General features: G+C 41.9%; 1 protein-coding gene across 8 annotated transcripts in view; it reads right to left on the bottom strand.

The window, feature by feature from the left end:
* Nucleotides 1-27969, bottom strand: part of Fhit (fragile histidine triad diadenosine triphosphatase) — a 1536882-nt gene that overhangs the window by 1102871 nt on the left and 406042 nt on the right. For all 8 annotated transcript variants that reach the window (XM_076544519.1, XM_076544511.1, XM_076544513.1 and 5 more), the window contains one exon: nt 15932-16024. Coding sequence is in view for 3 of the 8 variants with exons in the window: in XM_076544511.1 (XP_076400626.1) it covers nt 15932-16024 (93 nt within the window). In the remaining 5 variants the exon portion in view is untranslated. The remainder of the gene's footprint in view (nt 1-15931; nt 16025-27969) is intronic.

Raw genomic sequence — 27969 nt, 5'->3', positions numbered from 1 at the left:
CTACTTTCCTACTTGGAGACAAAGAGATGTTTGAAAAAAAAAAAAAAAATAGAAGTGAGTAAGTAAATAAATGAGGTCCCATTTTCAACCTTTACTGTATCAGTGACACAGCGACAACTTCTCAAGGTCACATCATCACCTGGAAAACGTTTTATTAAAAAGCCACTCCCATTAAAACTTTGTTGGGAAGGTGCCAAGTTGAAAGGGTCAAATGGATGAGTCTGATTGTTCTTTCTCAGTAGGGAAAGGTGATGCCGTATTAAAGGGACCAGGACCGGAGCTTATGACCTCAACCCCATTCTATATCCATGAGTTCTGCTCTGTGCATGCCACAGGACCCCTTGTAACGATCGTCTATATGTACAGTAAGTTAATTAGCACATTCCATTCGTAGCCAGCCACCACCAAAAACAGAATGGCATTCTTAAATGGTGATTAGAGGTTTTGTGAGCATCTTGGGCTTGGAGGGGACAGTTTCTCACTGAGGACTCTTCCGCCCCATTCACGTTCATTCAGCTCTTTCTGGGGGAAGTTAAAAGCTGCAGTGATAATCCCTTAAGTATGGCTTGGAAAAGTATAAAAGGCGCAGTGTATAAGCAATTGGATGAGGGAGCCTTTTATGTAGAAGTCGCTGAATGGGTGGCCTCTGGGCCATGTGAGTTGGGAAAGGCACAGTGTCCTTTCCCAAGGTGGGCTTAGCGGGACCCCAGCCCAGTCACTCGCCTGCCGACACCAGTGCTGCTGCCCCTTCGTTCACCTTGCTTCTCATGCCCACTCAGCTCCTGGGGCCATTTTGATCCCAAAGATGGAGGGAGGGCCGATGTGGTCTTTGGTAGAGACCCAATTTCTCTCTAAATGCCAACTCGGCCAGCTGGCACTAAACAGGCCCAGCCTTCTTCCGAAGGGGTTAGCGAAACCCAAATTAGCATGCTCCATTTTAAAACTTGCTTGTATTTAAAGACTAATTCATGACAAACAGTGGCTCCCGCACTGAGGTCTGGAGCCCCAGGGGCTGGCACCCTACCAAACACATGCAACTAATTGCTACCCTCAGATGACACGCAACTAAGAAACTCCATTTTGCTGTAGCAGATTCACTAAGAACGAACCCCGGAAGGCAGTGGAGGCAGAAAAGGTCCTTTCATAACCCTGTCCTCGCTGTACACGGCAGCTAAGCGCCTGAAAAACACCTTTGTTTCCCTGCGCCAATTTATCTCCACTGAGGGCTGCGAGCATTGCTAACTTGCAGGACGGCGCGTTGCGACTCTGCGATGCCCCCAGCTACGGTTGTCAGCGCTGGAGAGCTGCCTTTCTCTTGGCCCAAGGAAATGTGCAAAATTGTCCATTTTGAAACTCTACATCTTGGCCCATTTGCAACTCCGTCAACACTAGTACGCCACATGTTTCAGTGAGATGCTCAGGGCTCCCTTACACAAGCATTTATAAGAAGATGTGGGTCCAAATCCCAGCTCCAGCATGCATTATGGATTATTATCTATGCCTAGGTTTCCTCGTCTACAAAGTGGGGATAATGTCAGTATCTCTCTTGTGCATGTATTATGAGTATAGATGAGTCAATGTGATATGTATAGGATTCTAAAAACTGAATCTGAGATGGTCCTATGAACAAAAGTTTCCTTGTATATATTCTGCATTTAGGTCAAAGTTTATACCTCACTGTAAACTGCACAGAAATTCACCCTCTTGGCCTCTGTTCACTACCTGATACCTCTTCAACTGCCCTCTCTCATTGGCCTGCTCTGTGTGGCCAATCTCATCTATCCTTCAAAGGCCCCCTTTGATAGCAGCTTTACCAGACTCTCCCTGCCTCATCAGCTGCAGTTAGTCACTTTAGTCATGGCATTTTTATAAGCAAGTGACAGTGTTTATGCACCTGTTTTATTTCCTCATCTGGAGTACAAATCCTTCATTTTCACCTATGAGTAACTGGCTCATAGGTAGGCACTCAGTGAGTAATAGTTAAAAAAGTAAGTGTTCGATGGACAAAATTATACTATAATCCTGCCTGGTATTACTTAATAGGGCAGACAGGGAAAAGATGTCTTAAGGACTTTCATAGATGCTTTGGTCCAAATTAAGAGTTCTACTTAACCATTGCCAGCAGTCTATTGTGGCAGTGGTTGAGAGACAGCCCAAACTGACCTACTCTGGTGATGGGATGGCCAAACACCCTAACTGTCATGCTAGAAATCCCATCCAATGACTGAGGGATCTGGATGCAGAGATCCATGGCTAGGCCCCGGGTGGAGCTCCAGGAGTCCAATTAGCAAGAAAGAGGAGGGATTGTATGAGCGAGAATTGTTGAGACCAAGGTTGGATAAAGCACAGGGACAAATAGCCAAAAGAATGGAAACACATGAACTATGAACCAATGGCTGAGGGGCCCCCAACTGGATCAGGCCCTCTGAATGGGTGAGACAGTTGATTGGCTTGATCTGTTTGGGAGGCATCCAGGCAGTGGGACTGGGTCCTGTGCTCATTGCATGAGTTGACTGTTTGAAACCTGGGGCTTATGCAGGGTTGCTTGGCTCAGCCTGGGAGGAGGGGACTGGACCTGCCTGGACTGAGTCTGCCAGGTTGATCTCAGTCCTCAGGGGAGGCTTTGCCCTGAAGGAGGTGGGAATGAGGGGTAGGCTGGGGGGAAGTGAAGGGGGGAGAGAGGGGGGAGAACAAGGCAATCCATGGCTGATATGTAGAACTGAATTGTATTGTAAAATAAAATAAAATAAAACAAAAAACAAAAAAACCCAAAAAACAAACAAAAAAAGAGTTCTACTTAAGTTAGTGTGGGCTAAATCTCAAAAATCAAATCCAATAGTAGAATTTATCAATAATTATCTTAGCTTAGACTTCCTTAACAAAAAGCACAGATGGTACTAGAAATCAGAGTTGTGGGTTTGGGGAAGGAGCTAACATAAAATACCCTTTAGGGTGCGTATTACTAGGAGAGAGACCCTCAACATGGAGGTCATGCCCAGGCCTTTAGGTGGGAAAGCAATTAGTGGGGATAAAGGATTATACCAGAGATATGATGGAACCTTGAGAGAGCTAGAGCACAGATATGATGGAACCTTGAGAGAGCTAGAACACAGACAGACATGATGGAACCTTGAGAGAGCTAGAGCACAGACAGACATGATGGAACCTTGAGAGAGCTAGAGCACAGACAGACATGATGGAACCTTGAGAGAGCTAGAGCACAGATATGAATGATGGCCTGAAGCAGGAGAGAGAGCCTCAAACAAATCCTCCAAAAGAAGAAGATACACCAGCTTTTACAGGATTTGGGAGGCTGACAGTAAGTTGGACACCATGGGATTTAATTTAATATAGCCTACCTGACCCAGAACCAGGTCCTGAGTAGACTCTAAGGCTCTCTTGCTGTTGAAGGGCAGGGGTGTGTACGGAAGGCACAGCACAGTCTCTGAATTCTCTGTCCCAGAAGTAGAACTATAGGAATCCTGGCCTAATTTCTTCCCTGAATCAGATCTGGTCTCCTAAATGACTGACCTCTTAGGGTGGAGGTCAGTGATCTAACATCAGGGAGCTTCCATAACAGAATGTATTTTCTATATTTCTAGAGATGAGAAGTCTGAGAGAGCAGGGTCAGGTAGATTCACTTCTCCCTGGGGTGGCAAAATCACTTTTGCTCACCTGTCCTTGCCTGATCCTCTGTGTATATATAGTTGAGGTTTCTTGGATTATGGCCTCACCTTTAAATCTTCATTTAATTTCAATTTCCTCTTTAAGGACCCTGCCTCCAAATACAGTATTTGAGACTAGGGCATCAATTCGTGAAATGGAGCATATGCCAGTCCACAAGAGTAAAATATATGCATGGAAATGGTTAATATGCAAGGTGTGACTAATCCAGAAGACATTTGGAACCTTAAGAGATACAGATCTTCATTGTGTTAGCAAAACTACCTGACATTGAAGCACCTCTCCCAGTACAGCAGTAAACAAAATCAAAACAACAAAATCAAGACAAACAAACCACAACACTGTCTTTAGAACATGTTTCTGGCTGAGAAGCTCAGCTAATTCTCTTCCAGACAGGAGAACCGCAGCAGCCCTAGCAGGAGCTGAGAGAATATTGACTCCTATTAATGTCACAGTGCCTCCCCAAACAAACAGAAATTTCTAACTAAACAAACACTCATGCACATTGTAGAACCCAAGCTCACTGTGGTGTTAGGTCACAATTCATCTGAATCTGTTATTTCTCAAGGTGGACCAGGGGTTTTATGAAGACCTGAAAAATCTGAAAACATTCTCATGCAGTGATCCCTCCTGAGCTTCTTCACAATTTTAACTGCTTTCATTAGCAGACACCACTTATACCAGATAATGTAACTTTCTCATATTTTTTTTTTCTTAAATTGTGTGTGTGTACATCAGTCCAGGTAGCCAGAGAGGCCAGAAGAGGGTGATAAATCCCCTGGAGCTGGAATTACAAGCAGTTGTGAACCATTCAACTTGTGTGTTGGGTAACCAAACTCAGATCCCTCTCACATAGGTCTTAACCATTAATTCTCTAAGTACATCTTTTGCATCAACTCCTTAAGCTAATGGTTCCCACTGTATTTGTTCACTTCCTTCTCTTAGAATATTTAAATTAACACATTTTATTGGTAGATAAATATGTCACTCAGATGTTAGTAAAGAGCCCACAGCAAGACTCTTCCAGGGATGAGAGGGTCCTGAGACTGGGAGCTCATTTGCATCTGAATCCGAAGTGTGAATACAGCATGGAGGATTGACACACTTCCTCTGAGCATGGGTTTGCCTTCAGGCCTAAATTACCAGTGACTCTGCTTCCTTCCTCCCAGCCCTGTGCAGTTTCACACGGTCCCTGCCATCACTAAGAGGCTGCTTCCTGTGTGAGAAACAGAGTATCTCTTCACTCTCATCTCCTGTTCACTGATGGGCCCAACATGGATACAAGCAACAGAGTCTTAGGGGTAATGTGATATGTAGCTAAAAATATCCAATTTTTATTCTTTTGTCTTTTGAAGCTTTTTAAAGCAGAAAGGTGAAAAATAGTGTTTAATTTCTGTTACATATTTTGAAGTCTGTTTATGCATATATTTATTAACTTTGTCAGTGAGAATGGAACCCAAAACAACTAAATATTTTTTAATTATTTTATTATTGTCATTTTTAGTTACTATGGGAAATAATGGGTTTCATTATACATTTTCTATTTACCTGTCTTTGTTCTTTCTCATATCTTTTCTTCCCCTTCTCTTTTCTGTCACCTCCTCTCCTGTTATAGAATATTATTTTAAGATGTGTTACATTTGTTTATGCTGTGGAACATTTTTTTAATGATGCAAAGATGTTTTGCATTCTTTTGTGTTCCATTTGTTTAACTCCATGAAGCTGTGTTACTTTGCCTGTCTAAAACATCTGATTGGTCTAATGAAGAGCTGAATGGCCAATAAAGAGGAAGGAGAAAGGATACAGGTGGTAGACAGAGAGAATAAATAGAAGGAGAAACCTGGGAAAAGAAATCAAGGAGCAAGAAAAGGAGAATGTAACCGGAAGTTTCTGTCTTGCCTCCCTGTTCCCAAATACCCAGCAGCCACTTCCCAAGTAATTGACTCAAAGGCTCAATATTACTTATAAATGCTTGGGCAGTAGCTCAGGCTTGTTACTAACTAGCTCTTACACTCAAATTAACTCATCATTCTTCTCTATGTTTAGCCATGTGCCTTGGTACCTTTTTTTGTAAATATATCTTGCTTCCTCAGCAACTGGTTGGCGACTCCTCAACTACACCATTCTTCATCTCCATCTTCAGTTTGAATATACTGCCTAACCTTATTCTGCCTGGCTATTAGGCAAAACAGCTTTATTTATCAACCAATGAGAGCAACACATATTTACAGCATACAGAAAGACCATCCCATAGCAGGAGAAGGAAAAGAGGACATCAGGTGCCAGCCTCCCAGCTATACCACCCGCCACAGAGTAAGTATGAAAGAAAGGTATATAGAATAAAGAAACTAAAAGCTCAGGTAAAAGGTAGATGGGATAAGTTAAGAAAACCTGTCTAGAAACAAGCCAAGCTAAGGCCAGATATTCATAAGAAAGAATAAACCTCCATGTGATTTATTTTGGAGCTGGGTGACAAGCCCCCAAAAGCAAAGAAATAAGAGTAAAACAAAACAAACAAACAAACAAAAAACCTCCATTGCTGATCCTTTACTTTAGGGTATGTCCTATAGAGATGCTCTGTGCCCTTCCTAGACTTTCTGTGCCTTTTCTCTAGAAGAAAAGAGGGCTCTGCTTTTGAATAGAGGGCAAGAAGTGTGCATGTCTATGCAGTCTTGGTTAATGTGTCCCTCCAGCCAACATCAATATCTAAGTTCCACCCTCTGCTGCTAGATAACACTAAGTGATTTTCAAGATTGAAATCTTGGAAAATATTTTACACTTTGCATTTGAAATTGGGTGCTTACATATAATTTGGTTAATTTAATTTAATTTTAAAATTAGCTAAGTTTTCATCATAATTATCATGTATTTCCAGTAATGCTTAAGGAGTAAAAATAGTTAACTCATAAACTGTCTATGAAAGTAGATGATTTAATAATTGTTAATTTTGGTAATTAATAATAACAGCAGAATGCTTTATTTTGCTGACATTTCAGTATCAACTTGTTTTGATTTTGCAGTTTCCCCATATGTTTAAATCAAAATAAGTTGTCTTTTAATAGGCCTTTCACAATATATTGGTTCCATTATTAAGCCCTGGTACACACACCCTGTTAGGAATAAAGAGATTCTATATGGAAACACATACCTCTACCTTGGACTATCAGAGTATTGCAACAATGGTTCCCAGAAACTGGAATTTTCCAGGAGTCCCACGCTAGGGGAAGGCTGAAACCCAGTGCCTGCCAGAGGAAGAACTTGTGTCTCAGAGGGGAGACTGATGAAGAGAGGCCCACACCTTGACCTGGACTGCATGGATATGCTTATTTCTTGCCCTCTCTTTAACCTAGCTCTCATGTCTCATGACAGGACCTTGAAGATAACGTGGGCATGTACACACACACATACACACACACACACACACACACACACACACACGCATGTCACTGGACCTTTTTGTCCCTTTTCCTAATGAGACTACATGGAACAAATCTTTTCCTGCTTTTTAAGATTATTTCTTCCTTTCATTGATCTACTGAGGACAGGTGGGTGGCTGAACCTTGCTTGTTAGGGCTGTCAGGTCTCAAGCTGTCTTGCACCACCTTCGGTGAAAATAATACATGGAGGTTCAAAAAAAATTATGGGATGGGTGTCCTTATCTTGGTATTATAATGGTACTAAATGTGACAGCTTTGTCCCAAATCATGCTGATGCTATTATAAGCATAATTACAGTAGGACCAGATGAATGTATCCAAATCTAGACTTCTACAAAGGTAACAACTAATTCTGTCCTGAACTTCCTGTAATTTGTCCCTTTCCAAAGCTCCAGTGAACTCTTTCTGAAGATCATCTTGCTTCCTTAGCTGATTCTCAAAGCTCACACCAAGGATTATCTTAGAGTGCTTGTCAGAGGATCCTGGGCTCTGCTCCAGAGAGCCTCATTTAGTACTCTAAGTTGAGCCCAGAACTCAAGGATTTTGACCTGATGAAATCCTTCAGGTATATAACTTGCAGGAAATTTTAGCTGATGTGTGTAGTTGATGATCACAATTGGTGAGACGTGTCTTGACCTGAGATACTGACAACTGGAATCAATTTAGACAATCTCTTTCAACATTGGCTCACACTGTAATCACCTGGAGAGCCTTGAAAAACAGTGTCATGCCCACCACCCCCACCTTACTGCCCCCAGCTGTGACATACACATCAAAAAATTCTGATGTATTTAGTCTAGGATGGAATTCAGGATTGGAGTTTTTTAAACTATCTTACAGACAGAGAACCACCAACAGTCTAAGGGCACTTAGTGTCAGAAAGGCTCAACCCACCACCATGATGCAGTCACAGAAACAGAGGTCTGCTGAGATAAAAAACCCACCAGAATCTCCTCCTTCCCAGTTTCCCAGCACACCCAAATAAGCCTTGAAGCTACAGCACAAAAGCAAGCCCCTCCCCTTGGTTTTCAGCTGCTGGCAGAATGATTTAGTAGTTCTATTATCAAAGAAACTCCATTATAATTACAGTGTTTGAATTATACACAAAACAAGAAAAATTCAGAAGGGAAAGTCCTTTAATCAAAACTGTAAAACAGAACAGTTTCTGGCTGCAGTTAAAAGCAAACTCTAAAATGTTAGAGTCAGCTCTCCAGCCCTTTGAGTCTTGCCTCTTTCCCATAAGAGTGACACTACACATTTTTTCAATTAAGCAGTTTGACAATCCGAAGAAATCCACAGTGCACGATTTAATGAGCGTATACTGTATGCCTGGTAATCGGCAGGCTGACAGTTCACTCATTGCAAAGTGACAAGAGGCCACTGCACATTAATAGAAAGGTTTTGGGGTCTCTTTTCATTAAAAAAGCTTTACAGTTGAGGAACATCCAACTGTATTGGCAAAGCTGTCACTGAAGGTCCCTGGTGACCTTAACTTTCTGTCACTCTCCAAGTCTTCAAGTTCGTATGATGAAATTCATTTTTAAAAACATAGAACAAAAACAAAATATAGACATTGAAGGCTCTCTCGTGTTGGCAGGGTTACATGGTGCTTTCCACCAATTCCATCAATGATTTCACAGTGAAAGAATTGGGACCTGGGATGTGCAGCTTCTTCATGATGACTACAGATGCGAATTATTCCTGGAAATAATTCCCAATTAATCACATTATTCAGTAGTTTAGAAGGAAGTTAGTATAGTGGAAATATTCAAATTTTTGTGACAGAGAAACTTTCAAATCTAACTAAAACACAGGAAGCCTTGGTCAAATTCTATCAGTTCACTGGAACTCATGCTCTTGATTGATGAGCTGTGAAAGTAACATCCACTATATATGGAGATGGTACAGACTGCCGCACAGCTCCTGGTGGTGGAAGAGCACTTACATTGACCCCTAGAGATGAAAAGTGTGGAGGATGTAATGTGTCATGCCAGGCTGATGCCCTTGAGGTTTCCAACATGAGCCTGGATGCAGGTTAGAGAAGGAAAACAATACTCCAGCATCCATGCATAAAGAGAGTTCCGACTAACCCTTTCAATGCCCAGAGGGAAGCTGCTGGGTCGGGAAACGGGACCTCACCATGCAGTTCTGGTTGGACTGTAACTCACTTGCTTAGCCAAGATTGTCCTCAAACTTGCGATTCTCTTGCCCCAGCCTACTGAGCACCAGAATTACAGGTATGCCCCACAGATCCCAGTTATCATATTTATATCAGCAACAAGAAGCAATTTTAATGATCATATAATAAACTCCTGACATGTTTTAATCTTTTCAATAGTAAGAATTGGAAACTTGCTGTTTATGTCTTTGATCTGACTTCTAGGAAACTTAGTGAATTCTCAGGTTTGGTTTGCAACCCTGTTAACTGATAGTGGTAGGAGATTTGTTTCTGGCTTTACTAGACATATTTTAGTAACTTTATTGAAAGTTGGCTATAAACTATATACAGAACAAATTTGTCACTTAAATGGTAAGGGAGCTATGGCAAAAGTCTGTGTCACTTGGGTCCAGGCAAGGGCTCTTCTAACACAATCTGGAAATGATATAGAACATCTCCGATAGACTGCGGAATTATAATTTGTTGCTCTGGTCATACACAGTGAGGAAAAAAAGGTATCTTTTATTTTAAAGAATCACATCTGGGAGTGCCAGTGTCTTTGTTGGAAATATGGGACAATAAAATTATCCGTAGATTGTTGTAATGACTCAGAGAGAATATTTCCCAAGTCGATCAGGGTAGCATTTTGTGCTTAGTCTCACAAAAAACTGCATAGCCACAGCTTCAGACACAAGTGCAGCACAGCTACCCAGAAAGTAAACTCAATGCAGAGACCTCACACATCACTGAGAAACAGGTACCCCACCAAAGCTCCTGAGCTGAGCATGGACCCACACCAGCTAGCTTTCTCTCATGTCACAGGGGAGGGAAATCTAGGAAAGATTCCCACAGCCTTTCATTCTTATTCTAAACATGTGCAAATACATAGATGCAACAGGATGTATGTGTGATTTGCAGGTTCATAGCTCAGTGTTTGGTTCCCCTGGCATTGAGCCATTGCCACGGATCCATCTCTTTTTGAACTAGCAAGCTTCCTCATATTTTTCAGCCATTCATAGCTAGAGTCTGTATTGACAGCTAGAGATGTTCCTTTGTCTTCAGGAGAGTCTGTTGGGAGGTACTTCAGTTCTACATATGCATATTCTGGCAAAAACAGTCGAGAAGGAGGGTGTGATGCAGAAGGTGAGGTTTTGCAAGCAAACTTGGACTTGAACACCCATCAACTTCATGGCTTTGGGCAATACACTGAGCCACAGAGTCCTCCATTGCAATTGAGGAAATACAGAGAATTTATGGAGTTATTGCCAGTAGGGCTGGGTCCAAAATATTTAAACAAGGACTATAGAAGGGGCACTAACTGAAATGGATCTAACATTTAATTTAATTAAATATGAGCACTGTAGGATTAAATTACAAAGGTATCCATCTTGATTCTAGATTGTGGAACATGGTCAAACCCATGATGCATTGCCTGAAGCAAACAGCTATTGGAAACATTGTGAAGCAAGATATAAGTTGTTGGTTACCCCAAGGTCACTATACCCTCCAATGACTTTGCTTTCTGCACCCATGCTGACTTTAATTAGCCTGGTTAGTCCTTAAACTGATGAGCCACATATATGTCTAGACTACAATTGAGTCCTCCAGGAACCCACACTTAGAAAAACACAAACAGATTTACAGATTTCACTTGGAATTTTACTAGGTACATATTCACCAATAACTCTTATGTCTTCTGTAGCTAGAGTTTTCCTGCCTTGCCCACAGTCAGGACAAATCTCTGTCACCCACCAGTCCCACAGCAGCTCAGACCCAACCAAGCAAACACAGAGACTTATATTGGTTACAAACTCTATGGCCATGGCAGGCTTCTTGCTAACTGTTCTTATAGCTTAAATTAATCCATTTCCATAAATCTATACCTTGCCACATGGCTTGTGGCTTACCGGCATCTTCACATGCTGCTTGTCATGGCGGTGGCTGGCAGTGTCTCCTTCCACCTTCTTGTTCTTTCTTTTCTCCTCTCTGTTAGTCCTGCCTATACTTCCTGCCTAACCACTGGCCAATCAGTGTTTTGTTTATTGACCAATCAGAGCAATTTGACATACAGACCACCCCACAGCAGTCTCCTCCTCCTCCTCCTCCTCCTCCTCCTCCTCCTCCTCCTCCTCCTCCTTCTTTTTCCAAGACAGGGTTTCTCTGTGTAGTTTTGCATCTTTCCTGGAACTCACTTTGTAGACCATGTTGGCATCGAACTCATAGAGATCTACCTGCTTCTGCCTCCCGAGTGCTGGGATTAAAGGTGTGCGCCACCACCGCCCAGCTCTGTTATGCCTTCTTAATACATTGAGTCTTTTGTTATTGCAAAGCACTTTCTCTCTGGTAATCCACTTGTCCTAGAGTTTCATTTGTCTGATATTCAGGAAGGCACTCCACATGTCTTCTACCATTTCTACAGCTTTCTTTTTCCCACCAGTTTCCTTTAAACCTATGAGTATCTTTATAGATAAAGATTATCTCTCAATACAGTGTTGTTATTCATGATTTTTAATACATTCTGATGTCTTTCCCTTCTAACTAAAATGCACAGAGTCCACTAACAATATAATGGCTGTTGCAGTTTCACTAATTTGCATTGTTTGAGTCTCTGTTTTTTGTTCCCCTGTTTCTCCTTTCCAATATTGTTGTGTTGTTGTTAAAAAAGCAAGACAAGAGTTTCTCTGTGAGCTCAAGGCCAGCCTGGTGTACACATTAAATTTCAGGTCAGCTAAAACTCTATAGTGAGATCCTGTCTTTAAAAAAAGTGAGACTATAGTTTATCATTTGACCACTTTTCATACTAGTTGTTCTAGGAACTGAAATATATACTCTTGGTCATTATTTGGGTTACTTTTATAATATCTCACATGAAATTTGAAAGTGTTGCACCCACATAAGTCCATTTACCACCCCCACTTCTGATGCTGTAATTGTTGTGTGGATTGCAGCTACTCATATTACATCATGATCCCCATGGGACAATGTTGTCATTCTTGTTCTATATATTCTGAAAAATATAAGATGGAAAAGGAGTCATCTATATTTGCAATTCCAATATATTTCTCTGTCTTGAGCATTTCAGGTCCTGGCTTGGAATTCCTATGGAAACCAGGTTGACCTCAAACTCAGAGCAATCCACCTGTCCCTGAATGCTGAGATGAAAAGCAGGTGCCGCGCTCCAGCTGGCGCTTTCACTTTTGAAACTGTGCTCACCTGCCTGCTCCTTACAAGCCTGGTCAGGAACTACCCCCAAATCGGAGAACTGCTTGCACCCAGAACTAGGAGCTTCTTTCCACCTCTTGCCTCCTCAGGTCTGAAAGCACACACCCCAGTGGCTGTAATTGCTTCCAGCTTTGTAGCTTTGTTGGTCAAGACTAAAGGGCAGTTTCTAATTAGTCAGTCAGCCGACAGATATTAACTTCAGCCAACTTTCATACTAACAGTGTAAAATGGGAACTCGGCTTTCAAGTTTTGAACCGCAGCTCTGCAAAGCATCATCCTATGTACTTTTTCTTCCTGCCTTCAGGTAACAGCTGAGGGCGGCTTATTCTATATTTGATACCTCTGGCCAGGTCTGGGCTGGTAGAGCTTGGCCACACCAGATATGGGGGTGCAGACCACACTGCAGAGTGCAGAGAACTGTGGAGAGAAAACATGGAGGAAATATTCTCTTGTATTTCCTAAGGATTCCTTAACTTGACCCAGTCTAGAAATACCTAGTTTTAGTACTAAGAAGAAACAGAAGTCAAGCCTGGGGCTCCCTTGACCATCTTGCCAAGCACACGAGGAGACTGAACTAAACTCACAACTTACAGTTACACACTAAAACATCACACAGACATGGCAGCATTTACTCTCAAAGCAATGAGTTCTGTATCAACTATTCCTCCAAGGAGTAACCCTGTGCACTTGGCACCGTGTTACTTGTGTGGCCTTAGACATCTCTACATCTGCCACATTGACAGTTATAGATAATATTCTAAAAGAAAGAAAATATTGAAAGTCCTTCAACACTAAGTACAGTAAGTGCACATCTACTTTCATGGGTAATTGGGACATCCATGTCCTGACCATGAGTAATTATGAGTTCCATGACTTGAAAGCTTCTTCATGGAAGGCATCTTCCTAACCACTTTACATAAATTATCTTTTAATCTTTCATAACCATTCTGTGAAACAATTCCTAAGATTAGTCTCATTTCATAGAGGAAGAAACCAGAGTTCAGAGAGGTTAAGCAGGCTAAGATCAAACAGCAAATAGCAAAAATCATGCAAAACCAGCAAAAGAGGGTACTTGAAATTATTGGGCACTGTCTTTTATTGTTAGAAGAAAAAGAGAAGTCTTTCTAAGCACAGAGGAATAAGTGAGGTCTCGAAAACTTGAAAAATCACTCACTTTTAATTACTCTTACAAATTATTGCAGGCTTTCATTTGCAAGAGCCTTATTTCTAGGGTTAAAATGCCAAACAGAACAAAAATGCTGAAGGCTGAGTGGCTATACTCAAAGATTCATGGCAAGGAAGCATGCAATGCCAGTTCTCCATGTCAACTCACTGCATTACTTTCCTGTTTGGAAGGTAAGCTCCCTAGACAGACAGAGAATCTACCAAGGAGAAGTCAGTCAGATTCATCAGGATGTGAAAATGGGAGTCCATCCCACCCTACATGTATTCAGTGAGTGCATTTAGAAGACAAGACAATGTCCAACAGCAATACACACTCTATAGGTAGTTCTGCCCAAGTTGATAAACTTTGCATAAACTTGAGGGTTTCAAAGGATTGTGAAATGATGGGAAGGCAGGCAGAGCCAAGGACAAATAGATGCACAAAATAAAGTGGATATAGCAGACAGAGTTAGCTGGGAACAAGATAAGGTGGGTGGTGTCTTTGTGTTTTGGTTCATAGAGCTGTTCGATTTACACACACACACACACACACACACACACACACACACACACACACACCACACTTTGTCAATACAGACATGGGGATATTGTTAAAGAATGAAGCACGAGAAGGAACGACGGAGGGGAACAAGAGTGTTTAAGAAAGCAAGGTTAACTGAGCAGAGCCTGCCAAGAGTCGCACACATCTGAGACCCTAGAGTCCAGGCAGATGATGAGCTCAAGGCCAGGCATGTTTGAAGTCAGTTCAGTTTATATAGAAGAGCCCTGTCTATAAATAACTTAAGTAAATAAATTAATTATAAGTAAATAAATTAATTAATAAAAACTCAAATAGATAGAACAGAGTAACTCATTAACCACATTCTGGGAAATGACTAGATTAGAATTCTGGGGCCAAAGCACATGCCTGTCAGTGTACATCTGTGTGTGTGTGTGTGTGTGTGTGTGTGTGAGAGAGAGAGAGAGAGAGAGAGAGAGAGAGAGAGAGAGAGAGAGAGAGAGAGACCTTTTCTCATCCATAACAAGTATCACACACACATAACATCCCTATAACAAAATAGAGGTTAACAAGTGGAAAGTCTGACATACAAAGTTTTATGTGATATGAGAGACTTTGGAAATAGAAACCAAGGACAGGAAAACCCCATTTCTTATGCTTAGATTCAAAACAAAATGGGCATTCATGTAGGAATGTGACTGGACAAAAAGACATAGCCTACTGGTTTGAGACCTACCAGACTGAGAAGAACTGAGCAAGGCCTAGGGACTCAGTAACTTCTCCACTTTCCTGTATCTTCTGTTGACCTAGCTCTGGAGTACATTCCTTCTAGAATGAGTTTTACGACCACTGGCAGACCAGGTGGGTCAGAGACTCTCTGAATGGCCAATCCTACACACAGCACGGGGGAAAATTATACTGCAACTTCCTTCGGTTTTCTGACTGGTTTTAGGGAAAGTGCTTCTGGTCCCTACGGACTGCCGTGGGGAAGGAAGGCATGTGAGAAAAGTCAGCGTGAAGGCATTGCCGGCCCTTCTGGAAGGCCTGACTGGATGACGTGGAAGACTGTCTTCTGAGCACCCTGAGTTCATTTCTTCTCCTTCAGCTGTTTTTCTAAGTTGCATATTTGACTGAGTAGGTGAAAACCCTGAGGTATAAAGGGAAGGGCTGACTCTAGTCTCCTGAAAGGTTGTTCATTCACTATCCTATTCTGTAGCAGCAGATCCTCCTCTGAGCAAGATGAACCCTCCACTCACTCCTTCAGGACATGGGTCCCTTGACAGAGGCCTCCTCCTGCTGCTACTAATTTCATTTCATTTCAATCCTGCCATCATCGTCAAAGTCACACAAGGCATTACAATGTGACTTTATGACTATTTAACCTTTCTTTTCATACATAAAAATTATTAAATATGTGTGCCTACAAAATGAGTGAAGAACAATTAATGGCATGTCAATCGGTTAACAGTTCACCTTTACTTCATAGGAAGGGGGGCAACACTATCCTTCAGAAAGGCAACCCATCTTTCTTTTATTTAGCTGACATAATATTTATATTCCTATTTTAAAATGGCAGCTACAAATAGAAGCAGAGAGAGGGTAGGTTCTCTAAGGAAATCTAGCAGTAAACACCATCACAAAAGTTCTATTTATATGCAAAAGAACGTGACTAATGCCGTAAGGACATCCCCACCGTAAGTCAATTTATCACACTTTTTAAAAAGAAATAAAATTAAGCAAACACTACCTTACAGATGAGTGCTGCCTCCTTGGTGTCCTCAGTGCAAGACGAAGAGTTTTTGGAGAGGAGTGACCGAGCAAGCTGTCCCAGGACACCTACCTAGAAGAAGAAGTTCAGATAATCACTCAGCAGCAAGCTGGACGGCTTCTAGACAGCACATCATGAAAACAGTCATGAAGAACACTGAACTGGTGTGGCTGCATCAGGAACTGGTGAAAGGTCTAGAAAGGAATATGCAGCTTCAACAACCATCGTCATTACAGGAGAATATGGCTCAGAGGAGTGATAGCGAGTCACGTAGTACCACACAAAGGCAGGGTTGGAATGGTGCTTTAGCTGTCCATATCTGATTCCCACCCCTGGGCATTCCTAAATGCACCATCTGGCCTCCTCACAAATTAGACAGTCCTAATACTGGAATTTCTATTGTGCAAAACAATGAGGTTGACCCAGATTATAGTCAGGAGAATACTTCTCTAGCTTTGTGGAAGTCAAATCCACTGAAGAGTCACTTGTGGATCATTTAACTTCCTCTCGTTTGAAATACTAGTACCAACTGCAATTGATTACAAGTAAGATGTCTTATTAGGGTTTCTATTGCTGTGATAAAACACCATGACCAAAATCAACTTGGGGAAGAAAAGCTTCATTTCATCTTATACTGAGGAAAATCAGGGCCAGAACTGAAGCAGGGTAGGAACCGAAAGGCATTAACTAATGGAGAGACTAGGAGGAGTGCTGTGTACTAGCTTGCTCCTCATAATTTGTTGGCCTGCTATCAACCCTGGGGTGGCCCCACCCACAACAGGCTGGGTCCTCCCACATGAGTCACAAATCAAGAAAATGCCGTATAGGCTCGCCTACAGCCAGATCTTACGGGTCTTATGGATATGTCCCTCTCCTCTGGATGATTGTAGCTCGTGTCAAGTTGACATAAACTAGCCAGCACAAAGGAGAACAGGCATTTCGAACAGCTGCAAAACAGGTCCTACACAGCTGCACAGTCTACCTGATCTTTTCATTCTACCCCTGTCAAACGGGCATAGTAATACGAGGGACGCGTTTAGAACAGGATGTTTTTCAGTATGTGAAGGTGACTAAGAGGTCAACAGACTCTGCTGCCCACAAATGACTCAGTGACATCCCCAACCGGTCACCCCCTCTCTGCTGTAATCTCCACCTCGGCTTTTCCTTCTTAGGCCCTTTTTTTAAATAAAAAATGCTATAGTCACAGACACTAGTTCATTTTCTGTGATTTTTGTATAAGGGTCATTATTTCCTCTTTTAAAATCCAATTATTTTGTTCCTTATCATGTTACTTGCTCTGCTCATACTGTGACTGAAATCAGTCATCCATCATCAGCAAACACTTACAGACTGCAGAGTTCCTAGCAAGTGTTCTCTATAGCACTGAACACAATAACTTCACATTCTACAGATATCCTCCTTCTAAGGGAAAACAGACAGATAAAGCAAGGATGGCAAGTTCCTGCGTGGATTATATGACACTGAGTCTTCTGGACTTGTTGTTGCCTCCCTCTTCCCTGCCCAAGGTAGAGCCCTGGAGGGAGGGAGGGAGGGAGGGAGGGAGGGAGGGAGGGAGGGAGGGAGGGAGGGAGGAAGGGAGATACAGAATTCCTATTTTCCAGTCCAGAGAGTGAAGTAGAGTAGTTGAAGACAAAGGCTGAGATGGTGTCACCCTGGAGTAGGATGGACTAAATCTAGTAGGCGTGTTTACATCTAAGAGGAATACCTTGTGAAGAAAGCCACAAAGCAGGAGAATACCCCGTGATGACAGGGACTAGTGTGAGGCTGCTGCAAGGCAAATGATGCTGTTTGCTAGCAAGCCACAAGAAGCCAGCAAGAGGCAACCCCACCCCCAGGCACTCCCTGGGAGATCCCCCCCCCCCGGGGGGGGGGGCATGGTCCAGATTTCAGAGTGACAGTCTCCAGAGCCACCAGACAAAAAAGCATTTCTGTTGTAAGCTTCTCAATTTGCAGTATGTTTTGAATGCCACCCTAAGAAATAAGCACAGTGAATTTGGGCGGGGGGGGGGGGGGGTGCATTTTTAAACAAGGAGATTAAGAAAGATCTCACTGGGAATGAATATCTCAGGCAAAACCTGAATGAGATACTGTGATGGGGCTGGAGAGATGGCTCAGAGGTTAAGAGAACCGACTGCTCTTCCAGAGGTCCTGAGTTCAATTCCCAGCAACCACATGGTGGCTCACAACTATCTGTACTGACAAGATACAGAAGACAGACAAAAAGACAGCTTGGGATGAAGACCTTTCCAAGCAGAGGGTGCAGAATACACCCGAGAATGTTGCTGTATTGGGAGAGAAAGCAGTATGACAGCTACCGTGAGGCAAGAGAGGCGGGATGAGGAAGCAAGGTCCAGCAGCTGGGGTCCAGACCCCTGCTGTCACCCAAGCTTTTATTTACTGCAAGGCGTGAAGTAGGGTTCTGAGTGAGGTAAACCAAGAGCTGACTTGCATTGTTGTAAGGTCTCTCTGGCTCTTTGGTGAGAATAAACTGGAGATAAGATCACTAAGTCACCTTTCTAGGAAACCTGAAGAAGAAAACTGCAGCCAATCTGTGTGGAGACAGTGGGGACCAGACAGCAGATCCAAAGCACTGGCAACACCCTGGAAGCAGAGGTTTACGCCTGACTTCTCGATAATGCAGAGGACTAAACTAGATAGTAAGACAATCTCAGCATCTGAAGAGTGACCTTCCTGTGAGCCAGTCATGCCTTAGTGGACACAGGGCACACATTTGGCAGACAGGGAACAAGAAATCAGAACATATAAGAAACCTCCAAAAGTTAAAAAAAAAAAATAGACAGCAGAGCACAACAGAAGAATGGGGGTTATTCAAAGAAGAAAGGACAGTGGATCATGACTGTAAGAAGATCAGTCACTGGTCAGGAAGAAAAGGGAAATTAAAATAATAAGATTTCATTTTCCTTCCATCCAAGTAGTTAACATGAAAAGGCCTGGCAAAATTCAATGTTGTTCAAGATGTGAGGAAAATAATGTAATATTCCGATTACTCCTGGCAGAATCATGAACAGGTACATTACTCTAGTGAGAGCTTTTATTGTACTTGTCAAAAGCATCACTGCATAGTCTATCCATACTGATTCTACCAGGCAGATAGATGTGCAGGGCTCAATGAACATGCATATGAGGAGGAGGCACATGCTAGGAAGAGTATCTTTATACTTGTTTTAGTATCACACAACTTAGGAATGACCTAAAAGCTCACCCTGAAAAGGGAATGAATCAGGGAAGTCTGCTTCACGTGTACCATGGAACAGTGCACAGCCCTTAACAGAAATCAGCTGGTTCTATACACATACATGAGTACACACATTTCTCTTCATAAATAATCATTAAGCAACAACAAAGAAAAACTTGAAGCACACAAATACAGTCACATGTATCTTGTGGATGTGCATATACATGTGTGAAAATACAAAGAATGAACTGTTCAGGGACACACCCCATTTTCACAGCATGGGGGTTTGGCAGGAAGTGAATGCGTCATAGAGCCGAGAGTGGAGAAAATGCCAGGATGGTTGGGTCTCATCCTATCAACCAGCTCTGTGACGAGAAAAGGGAAAGAAAACAAAACAGAATTCTGAGAGCAAATCTGACCAAATAGACAGGTACTTGTTTTGGATATTGGAAATTCAGATGTTTTTTTGTTCTATTTTTGTGCCTGTTTGTACATTACATATCTTTTTCAAATAGAAGAATGCAGGAAAGAAGAGTGGGGGCATGGAGAAAAAAGGGAAGAGAGAGGAGAAGGGAGTGATGTGAGACATCCTTGTGTATGCTGTGAATATCTGTTGTTCTCATTAGTTGGCAAATAAAGCTGCTTTGCCCTATGGTAAGGCAGGATAGGACCAGGTAAAAAATCCAAGCAGAGATAAAGAAGAAGGAGGGCAGAGTCTGGGAGATACCATCTAGCTGCCCAAGGAACAACATGTCAGCAGACTAGTAAAGGCCAGGGCCATGTAACAATATATAGATTAATACAACTGGGTTAATTTAATTGTAGGACCTAGCTAGCAATAAGCCTGATCCACTGGCCAAACATTTATAAGTAACATTAAGCCTCTGAGTGATTATTTGGAAATGGCTACAGGAAGGGGCAGGACAGAGAAAAGTCTCCATTTACATTTGGTGCTCAACGTGCTGCCCATACATCCACATAAAATCTGAGAAAGCTTTAAAAAAAAATAAAACAGAGCCACAGTGGGCTTCCTAGTCTCTCATGCCAGCTGTGGTGCCTGGGAAATGGAGCTGGCCACCAACTACTACCATGAGCCAAGCCATGTGCTTGGTTTCTGCAGGGGCTTCTCACAGGGGCCACAGCACCGAGAGGCTTCTCCCAGCCAATGCCTGCATGCTTAAGCTATCAGCACAAGTTTTGGCAGCATGCTGTGGGGCAGATTTAGCTTTTGTTCATATAGAAAACAGGGCTAAGAAACACACTAAAAACAGATTCACATAGAAAGGCCTCTAAATGGGTCATGGTGTGTTTAAAAGATGTGCTTGGGCTTGAGAGAAAAAAGAGGAAAAAAAAATATATATATACATATACATAATATATATAGATACAGCCTTAAATTAAAATATAGATTTAAAATAGTAAAATAAAGTCCTTAGAAAGGGGAGTAAAGTAATACAAAGAAAACAAGCCACTTGAGGATGGAAAATACACAGAAAGTCTGAATTATGTATTATTGTGTTATCTTTAAAAGTTTTGACTGCTATGAGACACTTGATTATAAAAGCTGCTAAATTAAACCAACCTAACTGTTTAAAAAATATCTTGACTCCAAAATTTAAGTCAAAGGTATGCCACTTTGGGGGAGAGGTTATGTTTTTGTTTCTACAGGAAATAAGAGGCTATGGATTCATTCAAAATTAAAGATGATCAGATCTGATCAAGGAAGACCCCCTGAAATTTTGACTACAGACATTAAAAAAAATAAATAAATAAACCTGAAAGAACTACAAGACATGTGATGTGTATCTTACCTGCTCAAACACATGACAAGAAATTTTCTTTGGCTGACTTATGTACAATGTATAATCTATACTTATATTAATGCAGATATGTATGTTACCTTTAAAAGTGTATGTATTTTCAGGATGAGGGGACCAGATACCAATGAAAACAAATGGCCCAGATGATCCAGCATCTTAAAATGCCTCTGCTGCAGTTTCCTCTGAGTTCTGCATCCAGAAGAGGTTCAAGGCTGCTAACTGAGATGATCCAGCCCCACAGACTACTCCAATCAGGACTTGAACATAATTTTAAATTTTCTCTGGGTCCCCAAAGATTACCAGCACTCCCAATCAATAGGAAGTAGTCTAGAAAACTATGCCCACATTCCCCGAAATAAATTATGGCTCTTTGTCATTGTTTAGGGGGTTGGTTACAAGTTATTATTGGTAATGGTCAGAAAAAAAAAGCTGAACAAAGAAGATTAGATTCAGGGATCTCACTGTAAAAAGAAAAGGGGGGTATAGAAATGATAGGATAAAAGGGTAGATTATTGATTCTACTTCAATCCAAAAGACAACTATCAATCTTACATATTTTACATTTGTTTTGTTGATACAAATTTAATTGAAACAAATAGACTAAAGTTAATTTTTATACTGTATGTATATTTCTACTCTTGTTTAAAATATTATGTTTATGCAAATCATTTAAAATGTAATGCGTAATTAAGAAATACAGATTAATAGTCATCTATAATAGTCAAACTTATAGTCATGTTAGTTAGGTTTTCAAGGTATACAGAGATATATTTCAGAAAAATAGGTAATCTTAAAATACTTCAAAGACCTACAGAATATAACATTTAAAGTGTTTTAATAGCTTTGGCTTTTTATAATAAGACATGTCTGCTCCTGGCAACACCAATTACTTCAAAAAGGATGTTGCGCATCAAAGAAACTCTTTACAATGTGGCAAGGCTAGTCATTTGAGCAAGAAACCACTCTTGCCCGGACTGCTTGACAGTATGCTGTATAAACTGGATATGAAGGACCCACAGAAAAGTGATCACTAAACTTTGCCAAAATAAGGTGGGATGGTCCTTCAGGTTCCTGCTGCATAGAAGAAACTGGCAAGCATTCTGCAGGACACAGAGGGAAATGGCTGACAGACTTTGCCAATATAGGTGAGACAATCCTTAAGATTTCCTGCTTCACTAAAACATCTTCCAGGTACTCTTGGCCCGTAGACTGAAGACGGCTACCCCAACATTACAGAGGAACTTTGGATGACTATCTAGGCAGGCAGATGTCTCTGTCATTCTAGATTTTTAGAAGTTTCTTACAATGCACTTCTTGTTTACTCAGGTAATATTATATCCTTCTGGGGTCTTTGATGGAGTTGAAGACTAAAAGTTATAATTATAGCTTTTCTTAGTTATGATAAAAGATAAATTAGATATGAAACTTTAGACTCACAAAGATAGGACAGATGATAAAGTGTTTTCTTTAATTTGCCAAATACAAATAGACTATTGTAACTGTGATTCTTGCTTGATAACTGTTTTGTTATATGTAATTTTATATGTTAAAGTTAAAACCTTCCATTTTGATTAGATAGAAAAGGGGAAATGATGTTGAATGTCCTTCTGTACACTGTGAATATGTGTTGCTCTCATTGGTTGATAAGTAAAGCTGCTTTGGACTATGGCAAGGCAGGATAAAGTCAGGTGAGAAATCCAAGCAAAGATATAGGAGAAAAGGGGCAGAGTTTGGGAGATACCATCTAGTCACCCAAGGAACAATATGCCAGAAGACACAGCCATGTGGCAATACTTAGATTAACAGAATTGGGTTAATTTAAATGTAGGAGCTAGCTAGTAATAAGTCTGAACCATCGGCCAAACATTTATTAATTATTATTAATAAGTGTAGCTAGTTATTAATTAATAAGCATTATTAAGCCTCTGAGTGATTATTTAGAAATGGCTATAGGACTGGGCAGGAAGGAAAAACCTCTAGTTGGAAGGGAGTCAGGGATGGAGAGGATGTAGGGAGAGGGAGGAAGCAAGATTAGGTTGATGTGTGACAGCAAGTTTCAGGGAGGGATTTAAACTGGTCACAAGAGTTGGCTTTCTTAAACAAACTAGGTACTTTTGCTATTGTTGCTTCACTTTCCTTGTTCATTTTTTTCCCCAACATAATATTTTTTGATTATTGATTATTTGGGAATTTCATAGCATGCACCTCAATCACACTCACTTCCTAGTTCTTCCTAGTCCACCCCCAACCTTTTAAACTCCCCCCACAAAAAAAGCAGAAGGAGGAGAAGGAGAAGGAGATGGAGATGGAGAAGGAGATGGAGATGGAGATGGAGATGGAGATGGAGAAGGAGAAGGAGAAGGAGAAGGAGATGCAGAAGGAGATGGAGATGGAGATGGAGAAGGAGGAGAAGAAAAACATAAACATGTACAATTTGTATTGTCCATATACTCAGAGGAGCATGGTCAAACTCTCAGTTGCCAGCCCCTTAAAGAGAACGGAGTCCTCCCCCACCCTCACCCCCACCACAGGCCATCAATTATAGAAAGCTACACTTCAGCATCCTTTTCACAATTTTTAAGAGCTCTTCGATGGCTTTCTGTCTAGGCTGTTACTTTGCGGGGAGGTGGAAAGGGGAAGGGGAGAGTAGAGGCCACCGCAGAAGACTTCTATGTCCCTCTTTCTCAAGTCTGCAGTTGTAGTTGAAAGTTTTTTCCAGTTCCAAGTTTCTCCAGTCCCTAGTTCCTCTGGTCCTGCCCAGCCCTGTGGTCCCTCAGCAGCTTATAAAATAATCATCCAGATGCTTAATATTATCTACAACTGTATGGCCTATGGCAGGCTTCTTGCTAGCTAGCTCTTATAACTTAACCCATTTCTATTAATCTACATTTTGCCACGTATTCCATGGCTGGGCATGCTGTTCCTTGGGTGGCAGGCTGGCATCTCTCTCACCTCTCCTCCCCTCTTTCTGTCTCACTCTTTGAATATCTTGCCTGGTTATAACCTGACTCACCATAGGCCAGAGCAGCTTTACTGACCAATCATAGCAACACATATTCACAGCATAGAGAAAGACATCCCACAGCACTTCTCCTTTTCTGTCTAATCAAAAAGGAAGGTTTAAATTTTAACATAGTAAAATTACATATAATAGAATGGTTATCAAGCAAGAATTATAGTTACAATATCTAGTCTATTTGTATTTGATAAAATTAAAGAAAATATTCTATAATCTATCATGTATTTGTGAATCTAAAGTTTCATATCTAATTTATCTTTTATCATAACCAAGGAAAATTATAACTGTCTAGTCTTCAACTCCATCAAAGACCCCAGAAGGATATAATATTATCTAATTAAACAGGAAGTGCAAACAAGCAACTTCCAAAAACATGAGAAGTGACAGAGACATCTGCCTGCCTGGACAGTCACCCAAAGTTCCTCTGCAACGTTGGGGCATCCATTTTTCAGCCAATAGGCCTAGAGTTTTTTAGTTGCTTCTCCCTGTGTCCTGTAGAATGTCTGGTAGTCTTTCTGTGAAGCAGGAACCTGAAGGACCATGGACTAGACATTGTTGATGTATTTATTGCCTGTATATATTGTATATAGTTATTGTACTTACTGTATATAGTTTTTCTTATATTAGTTATAACTTTTTTATTTTAGACAAAAAGGGGAAAATGTGGTAATATTTTATTTGTGCACCCCAATAAAGCTTATCTGATGATCAGAGGAAAAATCTAGCCACTATATTATAAACAAAGAAGTCAGGCAATGGTAGTACATGCCTTTAATCCTATCACTTTGGAGGCAGAGATTCATCTGGATCTCTGTGAGTTCAAGGCCACACTGGGAACAGAGCCAGGTGTGGTGGCACACAACTTTAATTCCCAGCACTAGTTAACCATAGAGGTCTGGAGGTCTGTACTGACAGACAAGAAGTGATAGAGCTGGGTGGAAAGACGAAAGTGATGTAGCTGGGCAGAGAAAGGAAGTAAGAGGGCAGGGACAGAAAGGGTGTAGGTGTGAGTATACAGGAAGTAGCTCTCTGTGGAGACTGAGGAGTTGGTGAGGTGAGATTGGCTGTGGCTTGTCCTATTCTTCTGATCTCTCAGTTTTCACCCTAATATCTGGCTCCAGGTGTTTTTTATTAATAAGACCATTTAGCAATTCATCTTACATGCAGTCATTGATTTCACTGCAGAAGTAACTTCCTTGCCTTTTATAGTCAGCAGGAGGAGAGATCATGGACTTCCATATGGTTTCTGGTCTCAGCACATTCCATGGACCACAGCTTGGTCTCTGGTGGCAGTATAGACTATGGACATCAACCCAGACCTCTGCTGCAGCAGAGGCCATGGACACCATAATTTTCTGTGGCAGAAGTACAGGCCAAGGACACCAACATGGTTGCTGGGGTTACATGGGCAATGGGCATCAATATGGTCCCCAGCAGCAGCATGACCCATGGACATATACATGACTTTAGGCAGACCACCGACATCTGCCTGGCCTTTGGTGTAACACAGGCCAGACATCAACATGACTCTGGCTGCTGCAGGACCACAGACCCCACCATGGCCCTCTGGAGCAGCAGAACTGTGGACCAGTGACCACCACCATGGTCTCAGATGGCAGCACAGGCCACTGCTACTAACCTCAACATGGCCCCCAGCTGCAGCATGGCCCTCAGGTAGGTATTAAACTTGACTTTAGGCAGTGGCATAGACCATAGACATTTGCAAGTTTATTTTGTTTGTAGTGCTGGATACCAAACCCAGGACCTTAGGTAGGTTAGGTGAGTATTCTACCATTACCTAACACTCCCATCCCAGGAGTCCTGCTCCAGTCATCAGGGTAACCAAGACTGATTTGTCCCAGGCTGCCTCAGCCTGCAGAAGAGCATGGGAGATCAGCCAGGAGAGGGAAACAAGTGCTGTTTGGAGGGACAAAGAGCCCTCTGGCAGTGGCCCCCAGAAGACTTGTAGTAGCCACTATCACTGCCCCCCCACACCCCGAATTCTTGGGGCCACTAATAGCACAGGGAAGAGGGAAACACAGGTTTGCAGACAAAATAAACCAAAAGTATGAAGCGGACGTCTTTTCAACCTTTCTGGCGCACTTGTTTCGGTTCTCTGGACTCAAGGGAACAATGTGCTTGATTAGTCCGCGGCAGACTTAACAATTTTGCTTTTTTCCAATCTCTCTCCTTGCAGCATGTTCATCATTAACCTTATATGTTCTAGGGTTGGAGGTTTACTTCTCATGGAGTGGGATCTTCGCTTTCAAAAATGAAATTGCTTTAGGATAATTCATTTTGGTCACTGATAATCAAAAGATCCTCCCTGAAGCAAGGGGTCACCTGTCCAAGGGTCTGCATTTATGAAGAGGGGTCTTTGTCTTCCTGGAGGGGACTATACAGTAGAGAAAGCTTACAAGAAATTTCCCCATTATGAAATGAAAGCCTGACCTGAGCATTCGATTTTGAGCTGATACCATTTGTTTGAAAACACAATCTATGTATGCTCACTTCAGCAGCCTTAGCTCAAAACTTTGACAAGGTGGTCACACCCTGAAGGCCTTGACCTCCCAGTCTTTCCACACAGGCAGTTCAGAAGCAGAAGACAGCACTCATAGGCTGGATTTGCCTCAACTGTTTGGTCCATGTCATAGGCTTGATATTTAAGGATCATCATTTTGTATGTCATCATTGGTAAAGCTGGTTTGGATTGGTTTCTAACAGGAAAACAAACAAGGCAGAGAGGGGAATTTATGAATAAGTTACTGATGTAGGTATGTAATTTTGTGCTTTTGAATTTGGACAATGCAAACATGATTCCGCACATAGAACCGACTTTTCAGAGCGACTTCTCCACAGAATAGTTTAATTTGTCTGCCTGAGTGTTTGCAATTACGCGGCTGCTGTGTGCTGTGATAAACACTGAGAAGCACATGCTGCATCCACACAGACAGAGGCACAGCAGAGGGCACTCACAAGGGGCCGTCCTCCCTAACAAGATGGTTGATGAGGATGTTGCTTTTAAACCCCAAGAAAGTGAAGAATCCTGTGGCCTTTAGTTTCACGTTCTCGCTTCTGCATCAAAACCCAGCCAAAGGTTCAGAGTGAAATGAAGCACGATGAAGCTATTTTGAGCTGTCACAGGCTAAACTGTCATTTATTTGGGAAACACGAAGACACCATCATCTGTTCTGCCAGATTACATGCTTGGAAATGCTTTTTAGCAAAGCGGGATCTAATTATTTTACATTGTGGTTAAGGATATGGATTTGGATCCTGGGATTTAGAAATCCAACAGGTACAGGCCTCTCCACTAGTCTTCACACTCACGTCCCCACTGGAAAGCAAGGCTTGTGATTCTGCCTTCACAACAGAGTTGCCAGGGGATTCCATGAGGTGATTGATGCATAGGGCTGCCACAGGGCCAGAATTAGGACAGATATCACCATCATCCCTGTCACCATCATGACTATGCTTAACCAGATCGTCACTTTGACCCATCATCCTCATTGCCATTCAACGTTCACAGAAAACACCACTCACTGCAGTGTTTAGTAATTAATTACTTTCATTCTTTTAATGAAGTATTTACTGAGTACATAATGTGTGTCAGACTTTACGCTAGGGCCTGGGGCTCTAAGACGGTAAAAAAAATCTCTGGAGAGCTTTTCAGGCAAACACTGGTCGAATACTGTGACCATCATCGTATCTTCTCAAGCTGAATGAATGATGGAGGAAAAGAGCATGTTGGCCCAAGACAAACAAACAAACAAAGAGCTGCCTTAGACCTGGAACCAGATCCATAAGGAAGAGGCAAGCACGAGGCAGGGGCGTTCTAAGAAACAAGCACGAACACAGCCCTCTTCACTGTTACTCAGTCAGTAGAAACCATCCAGTGGGTCATCAGACTTAATAGAACTTTATCTCAAACACCTAGTGTGAGCCAGGCTCTGCTCATTTA

Source organism: Peromyscus maniculatus, chromosome 9 (genome assembly GCF_049852395.1).
Source record: "Peromyscus maniculatus bairdii isolate BWxNUB_F1_BW_parent chromosome 9, HU_Pman_BW_mat_3.1, whole genome shotgun sequence".
NCBI classification, from domain to species: domain Eukaryota; kingdom Metazoa; phylum Chordata; class Mammalia; order Rodentia; family Cricetidae; genus Peromyscus; species Peromyscus maniculatus.
This window is presented reverse-complemented; position numbering and strand designations above follow the sequence as displayed.